The following is a 7,177-nucleotide window of genomic DNA, read 5'->3' as shown; positions in this document are numbered from 1 at the left end:
TGCTGCTCTTAGCTTTCTCTTCAGGTCCTTCCTGGCTACCCTATAACTCTCAGTCGCCCCAATTGAACCTTCACGTCTCATCTTGAGATAGGCCGCCCTCTTCCATTTAACAAGGGATTCCAATTCCTTATAAAACCACGGCTCCCTCACACAACCCTTTCCTCCCTGCCTGACAGGTACATACTTATCAAGGACACTTTGATGTTGAGTATTTCCAGAATTTCTCTTTTTAGTTCAAATTTCTGGGCCAACAATAAAAAGAAACATTTCTATCCTTGATAAACAAGATATTTGACATTGCTTTCCCACCAGTACAGTGCATCAGATTGAACGCAAAACTTTGAAATGCATGTTATTTGTATTGCTGATTTATGCGCAATTGATTATGAACAATAATGTCAGGATACAGATACTGGAAATAAATAAGCATGTACACTAGCATAGAGCATTTTCTTAATATGCAATGGCATTTCAAATTTTTCTAAAAAGTCAATTCAAAGTATCAGTGTATAAAATTGAAATAATTTTCAGCAAGTGCAGTTTGCTTCTGGCCACATGTAAAATACTTCTGGCCACATGTAAAATACCTGGAAACAAAGAGGAGAATTAAAGTCTACATTCACCACTATACTCAGGGAAGAGAAAAACAATTTATTTGGTCATCAGAATCCATGGTGTTAGAGACAGTAAATTGGTGTGGGTAGACAATTGGTTAATGGGCATGGAAACAGTGAATGGAAATAAGGGGTTCTTCTTCAGAGGGATTCTACAGATATCAATGTCGGGACCTAACCATATGCAATATATACTAATGACTTGGAGGATGGTCAGAAGTCACACCAGATTATAGTCCAACAAGTTTATTTGAAATCACAAGCTTTCGGAGTGCTGCCCCTTCACCAGGTGACTTGAAGGGAAGTGAATGGACTGTATCTAAATCTGCACATGACAAAAAAAAAAGTGGCAAAGCAAGTTGTGTGAGAGTGTACAAACTTTGAAGACAAATACTGTTAGGTTAATTCGCTGGGCAAAAAGTTGGGAAATGGAGTATAATATGGAAAAAGATGAAGTTGTTTATTTTAGAAGGAAGAGCAAAAGAGTAAGCATATTATTTAATGGAGAAAAACTACAGGACGTTGCAACAGAAAGTGACTTGGGGGTACCTGTGTCCAAAACACACAAAGCTAGCACACAGATTCATAAGGTAATCAGGAAGGCTAATGAAATGTTGGCCCTTTTGTCAAGGGGGTTGAAGTACAAGAATAGGGACTTAGTGAGACCATATCTTCACTACTGTGAGCAGTACTTTGGTCTCTTTATTTAAGGAAAGATATTATTTCATCAATGCATGCCAGATAAGGTTCACTAGAATGATGTTCGGTATGGAGGTATTGTCTTATGAGCAAAGGCTAAGCAGGTTGTGACTACTCACTGAAGGTTAGAAAAATGAGAGGTGATCTTATCGAAGCATATTGGACTATTAAGGGGCTTGGCAGGGTAAATGCTGAGAGGATGTTTCCACTTGTGGGAGAGTCTAGGACCAAAGGCTTAGTCTTGGAATAAAGAGACACAAATTTAAGATTGAGATGAAAAGGAATTTCTCCTCTCAGAGAGTTGAGAATCTTTGGAAGTCCTTGCCACAGAGTGCTGGGGTCAGAGTCCTTGTGTCCCTTTAAGCATGAGATAGATAGATTCTTGATCAGTTGGGGCGATCAGGATTCTGGGGAAAAGGTAAAGTAGCCATGATCCTATTGAATGGTGGAGCTGGCTCAAGGGGTCAAACAGCCTCCTTCTGTTACTATTTTTTATACATCATTTCCATCAAAAATAGGATGACTAAAAAATCAAATTTTTAAGAAGTTAAATGTTGCCGATGTTTTTAATTAACTCAATTTAGAAAATAATGTGTGTATTGTTACAAAAATACAATATTTGGATGAACTATACTTTTTAGGTGTATGGCCACAAGTAATTAACTTCCTGTGTTGTTTTCTACTTGCAAACTCCTGAGTGACAGAATAGAAAGTCCAGCCCAGCTAGCCATTGTCCAAGGTTTATTTTTGGCAGTTAATCTGTTTCTATCAAAGTAGGATAGCTGACTTTTGCAAATGACTGGAAGGAATTCCTTACAAAGTAGCTGTTAAGTGCTTGCCAGCTCAAAACACTTCATCAGCCTTCAACACTGAGATTAAGAGGGAACAAGCCAAAGCCACGCAAAATGCAGAAGTAAAAAGGCTACACGAAATAGCAGAAATAAAATGAACTGGATTATCAAAGGTAGACAGGATAGTGAAGGTGTCAATTGTTATGCTTGCCTTTATTGGTCAGTGCATTGAGTATAAGAGTTGGGAATCCAGATTACAGTGGTGCTATAAAAGCACAGCAGGTCAGGCAGCATCCGATGTATAGGAAAATCGACGTTTCGGGCAGGGGCCCCTCTCCAGAAATGAGGCTGGGAGCCTCTGGGGTGCAGAGATAAATGGGAGTGCTGAACTGGAAGTTTGGAACTGGGATGGGGGGGGGGGGAGAAAGAGGGGTAATGAGGAAACTGGTCAAGTCCATATTGATGCCCTGGGGTTGAAGTGTTCCGAGGCGGAAGATGAGGCGTTCTCCCTCCAGGCTTCGGGCGATGAGGGAGAGGCAGTGGAGGAGGCCCAGGACTTGCATACACTCAGCAGAGTGGGAGGGGGGAGTTGAAATGTTCCCGATGAGGTCTCTATTACATTAGGAAGACTGGACGCCTTCTCGCAGAGCGCTTTAGGGAACCTCTCCGGGACACCTGCACCAATCAACCCCACCGCCCTGTGGCCTTACTTTTCAGTGTCTGTTAAGGGTCAGTCAGATAAGTTTTTATCCATGCTTCTGTGTTGTCAGTTTTGTTACTTTGTGTAAGTTTGTCTAGTTTTTTTCTATAGGTCTCGTTTTTTTCATGTTTTGTGTTTGTCACTGTCTAATATCAATGGCTTGTTGTACTGTGACTATCCAGTCATGGTCTGTTGTATGACTGAGTGAAGATTTTTGATGCAAAATTTCCCAGTTGTATTTATGGAGTCTGTTGTGGGCATCATTAATCATTTCTCTAAGCATTTTGCGGCCGTTTTGCTCTGCTCTTCTTATGGCTAGTGGGGTGTTAAGGGGATGTTTGTATTGAAGACGTTTAGGTAGTACCTGTTTCCCTTGGCAATCATGCAGGAAGTACAGTTATTCGTGGGTAGCATTCTGTCGGTTGGCATTCGTTTCCCATTTTCAGGCCAGTTTTAGCATAATGTGCCCATAGGTCTTAGCGAATTTTGAGAAGATTTGTAGTTCAGGTTGAGGCATCATGGTAGCCCACAAACCCACCAACACACTAAAACAGCAGCTTATGAACTTGAAAGACTCTATCCAGACAAACAAAACTAATGTCATTTACAAAATACTGTGCAAGGACTGTAACAAACACTACATTGGACAAATGCAGAAAATTAGCCACCAGGATACATGAACACCAACTAGCCACAAAGTATCCTCACGTATAGATGAGGAAGGACACCACTTCGACTGGGGCAACACATCCATTCTAGGACAAGCCAAACAAAGACACGCATGAGAATTCCTAGAAGCATGGTATTCCAACCAGAACTCTATCAACAAACACATCGAGTTAGACCCCCATCTACCACCCTCTGAGAAAAGGAACAGGAAGTGACTTCACCACAGGGGAATAACATCACCAACCCAAAGAAACCCAAACATATAAATAGAAAACAGGAATTTTCAGCATTGTTTCGCCTGAGGCCCACTGAAGATGTTGGAGAAAGTGAGGTCTGCAGATGCTGGAGATCAGAGCTGAAAATGTGTTGCTGGAACAGCACAGCAGGCCAGGCAGCATCCAGGGAACAGGAGAATCGACGTTTCAGGCATAAGCCCTTCCTCAGGAATGAGGAAAGTGTGTCCAGCAGGCTAAGATAAAAGGTAGGGAGAAGGGACTTGGGGGAGGGGCATTGGAAATGCGATAGGTGGAAAGACGTCAAGGTGAGGGTGATAGGTCAGACTGGGGTGGGGGCGGAGAGGTCAGGAGGTCCGGGTGTCCCATAGGTGTTCTCTGAAACGCTCCGCAAGTAGCTGGCCTGTCTCCCCAATATAGAGGAGGCCATATCGGGTGCAGAGGATGCAATAGATGATTGTGTGGAGGTGCAGGTGAATCTGTGGCGGGTATGGAAGTTTCCTTTGGGGCCTTGGAGGGAGGTGAGGGGGGAGGTGTGGGCGCAAGTCTTGCACCTCCTGCGGTTGCAGGGGAAGGTGCCGGGAGTGGAGGTTGGGTTGGTGGGGGGTTTGGATCTGACAAGGGAGTCACGGAGGGAGTGGTCTTTACGGAATGCTGATAGGGGAGGCGAGGGAAATATATCCTTGGTGGTGGGGTCCGTTTGGAGGTGGCAGAAATCACGGCGGATGATATGCTGTACATGGAGATTGGTGGGGTGGTAGGTGAGGACCAGTGGGGTTCTGTCCATCGAACTCAGCACCGCCTTCCTAACCTGCAATCTTCTTCCTGACCTCTCCGCCCCCACCCCAGTCTGACCTATCACCCTCACCTTGACCTCTTTCCACCTATCGCATTTCAAATGCCCCTCCCCCAAGTCCCTCCTACCTACCTTTTATCTTAGCCTGCTGGACACACTTTCCTCATTCCTGAAGAAGGGCTTATGCCCGAAACGTCGATTCTCCTGTTCCCTGGATGCTGTCTGGCCTGCTGCGCTGTTCCAGCAACACATTTTCACCACTGAAGGTGTTACCTAGTAGGGTAACAAAACGTCTGGAAATGAACCTTGCAGCTCAGCATGCAAACCTACATCCAAAACTTCAATCTGAGCTACAAATCTTCTCAAAACTCGCTGTTGACAAATTGCATGTAATTCTGGTCTTCCTGCTATAGGAAGGACGTTGTGAAACTTGAAAGGGTCCAGAAAAGATTTACATGCATGTTGCCAAGTTTAGAGGGTTTGAGATATAGGGAAAGGCTGAATTGACTGGGGCAATATCCTCTAGAGCATCGGAGACTGAGGAGTGACCTTATAGAGGTTTGTAAAATAAAGAGAGGCATTGAACATGTAAACGGCAAGGTCTTTTCCCCAGGGTGGGGGGAGTCCAAAACTAGAGGGCATAGATTTAAGGTGAGAGGGGCAAGAATTAAATGGGACCTCAAGGGCAACTTTTCCGTGCAGAGGGTGGTGCGTCTATGGAATGGGTTGCCAGAGGAAACAGTGGAGGCTGGTACAATTACAACATTTGAAAGGCATCTGGATGGGTATATGAATAGGAAGGGTTTAGGGGGTCATGGGCCATGTGCTGGCAAAATGGGACAAGATTAATTTTGGATAACTGGTTGGCAAGGATGAATTGGACCAAAGAGTCTGTTTCCATGCTGTATATCTTTATGACTCTAAACCTCAAGGCTTAAGGATGTTGTAAAAACAGGAAGGAGGTGGCAAGGCAGGAGGACTTGAGTGTTTCAGACTGCAGGATGATAGTGGCAATAGCAGGATATTAATTCAGTGATTCTTCCTGAATTAATATCAGGATGTGATATACTGAATGTGCAAAGAGAACTTGAAAACAACACAATAACTTTAAAATCGTTTGGAAATCTTACAGACCATGAAAAATTGATAGTTTAAATACATCTCTCTTGAAAATATTGATAAAAATATCTACCTGTATTTCTTATGAAATAAAACACTGCAGATGTTAGAAGTATGAAATAAAATCAAAAAAATGCTGGAGAAACTCAATAGAGTTAGCAGTATCTGTGAAGAGTGGAATTGAGTTTAGTATGACTCTTCTTTAGAAGTCTTGTATTTCTTGTCAGCTTACCTGATTTTGGAAACTGTAAGGTTGTAAATTTGAATGTACTGTATTATCTCATCCAAAAGTCGATCTGTCATGGATTCAAAGTCTGCAAATGTGTCATTCTATGGAAAAGATGATAAATATTCAACACATACACTTTATTTTCAGATTTGGCCAAGACATTTAGTGAAATGCCTTTGTTACAATGTTCAGCAAAATGTAAAATACATTTCTGATTTAAAATAAAGGACAGTTGATGGTGGAAATCACAACAACATTGAACATAGAACAATACAGAGCAGAACAGGCTCTTCGGTCTTCAATGTTGCGCCTACCTGTGAACTAATCTAAACCCATCCCCCTACACTATCCCATCATCATCCATATGCTTATCCCAAGGATTGTTTAAATCTCACTAATATGGCTGAGTTAACTACATTCGCAGGCAGGATATTCTACACCCTTACCACACTCTGAGTAAAGAAGCTGCCTCTGACATCTGTCTTAAATCTGTCGCCCCTCAATTTGTAGCTATGCCTCCTCGTACAAGTTGACGTCATTATCTTAGGAAAAAGACTCTCACTGTCCACTCTATCTAATACTCTGACCATCTTGTATGTTTCTATCAAATCCCCTCTTAGCCTTCTTCTTTCCAATGATGACAGACCCAAGTCTCTCAGCCTTTCCTCATAAGACCTTCTCTCCAGACCAGGCAACAACATCCTGTTAATCTCCTCTGCACCTTTTACAATACTTTCACATCCTTCCTGTAATGGGGCCGCCATTATCCACAATATTCCAAGTGCGGCCGCACTAGCGTTTTGTATAGTTGCAGCATGACATTATGGCTCCAGACTCAATCCCTCTACTAATAAAATCTAACACACCATACGTCATCTTAGCAGCACTATCAGCCTTTCCTCATAAGACCTTCTCTCCAGACCAGGCAACAACATCCTGTTAATCTCCTCTGCACCTTTTACAATACTTTCACATCCTTCCTGTAATGGGGCCGCCATTATACACAATATTCCAAGTGCGGCCGCACTAGCGTTTTGTATAGTTGCAGCATGACATTATGGCTCCAGACTCAATCCCTCTACTAATAAAATCTAACACACCGTACGCCATCTTAGCAGCACTATCAACCTGGGGGCAACTTTCAGGGATCTATGTACATGGACTCCAAGATCCCTCTGTGCAAAAGTGAGGACTTCAGATGCTGATGATGAGTCAAGATTAGCATGGTGCTGGAAAAGCATAGCAGGTCAGGCAGTATCTGAGAAGCAGGACAATTGACGTTTCAAGCAAAAACCCTTAATAAGGAATGAGGCAGGGGGCCTCCAGG

The 7,177-nt window shown here is 43.0% G+C and overlaps 1 protein-coding gene across 5 annotated transcripts in view; it reads right to left on the bottom strand.

Annotated features, from left to right (window-relative positions):
• fam135a (family with sequence similarity 135 member A) overlaps window positions 1-7,177 on the bottom strand; it is a 310,864-nt gene that overhangs the window by 19,030 nt on the left and 284,657 nt on the right. For all 5 annotated transcript variants that reach the window (XM_043681729.1, XM_043681723.1, XM_043681738.1 and 2 more), the window contains one exon: window positions 5,854-5,951. In XM_043681729.1, coding sequence (XP_043537664.1) covers window positions 5,854-5,951 — 98 coding nt within the window. The remainder of the gene's footprint in view (window positions 1-5,853; window positions 5,952-7,177) is intronic.

This window comes from Chiloscyllium plagiosum, chromosome 3, assembly GCF_004010195.1.
Source record: "Chiloscyllium plagiosum isolate BGI_BamShark_2017 chromosome 3, ASM401019v2, whole genome shotgun sequence".
Taxonomy (NCBI): Eukaryota; Metazoa; Chordata; class Chondrichthyes; order Orectolobiformes; family Hemiscylliidae; genus Chiloscyllium; species Chiloscyllium plagiosum.
The sequence above is the reverse complement of the archived record's forward strand: the minus strand, read 5'-3'. Positions and strand labels throughout refer to the sequence as shown.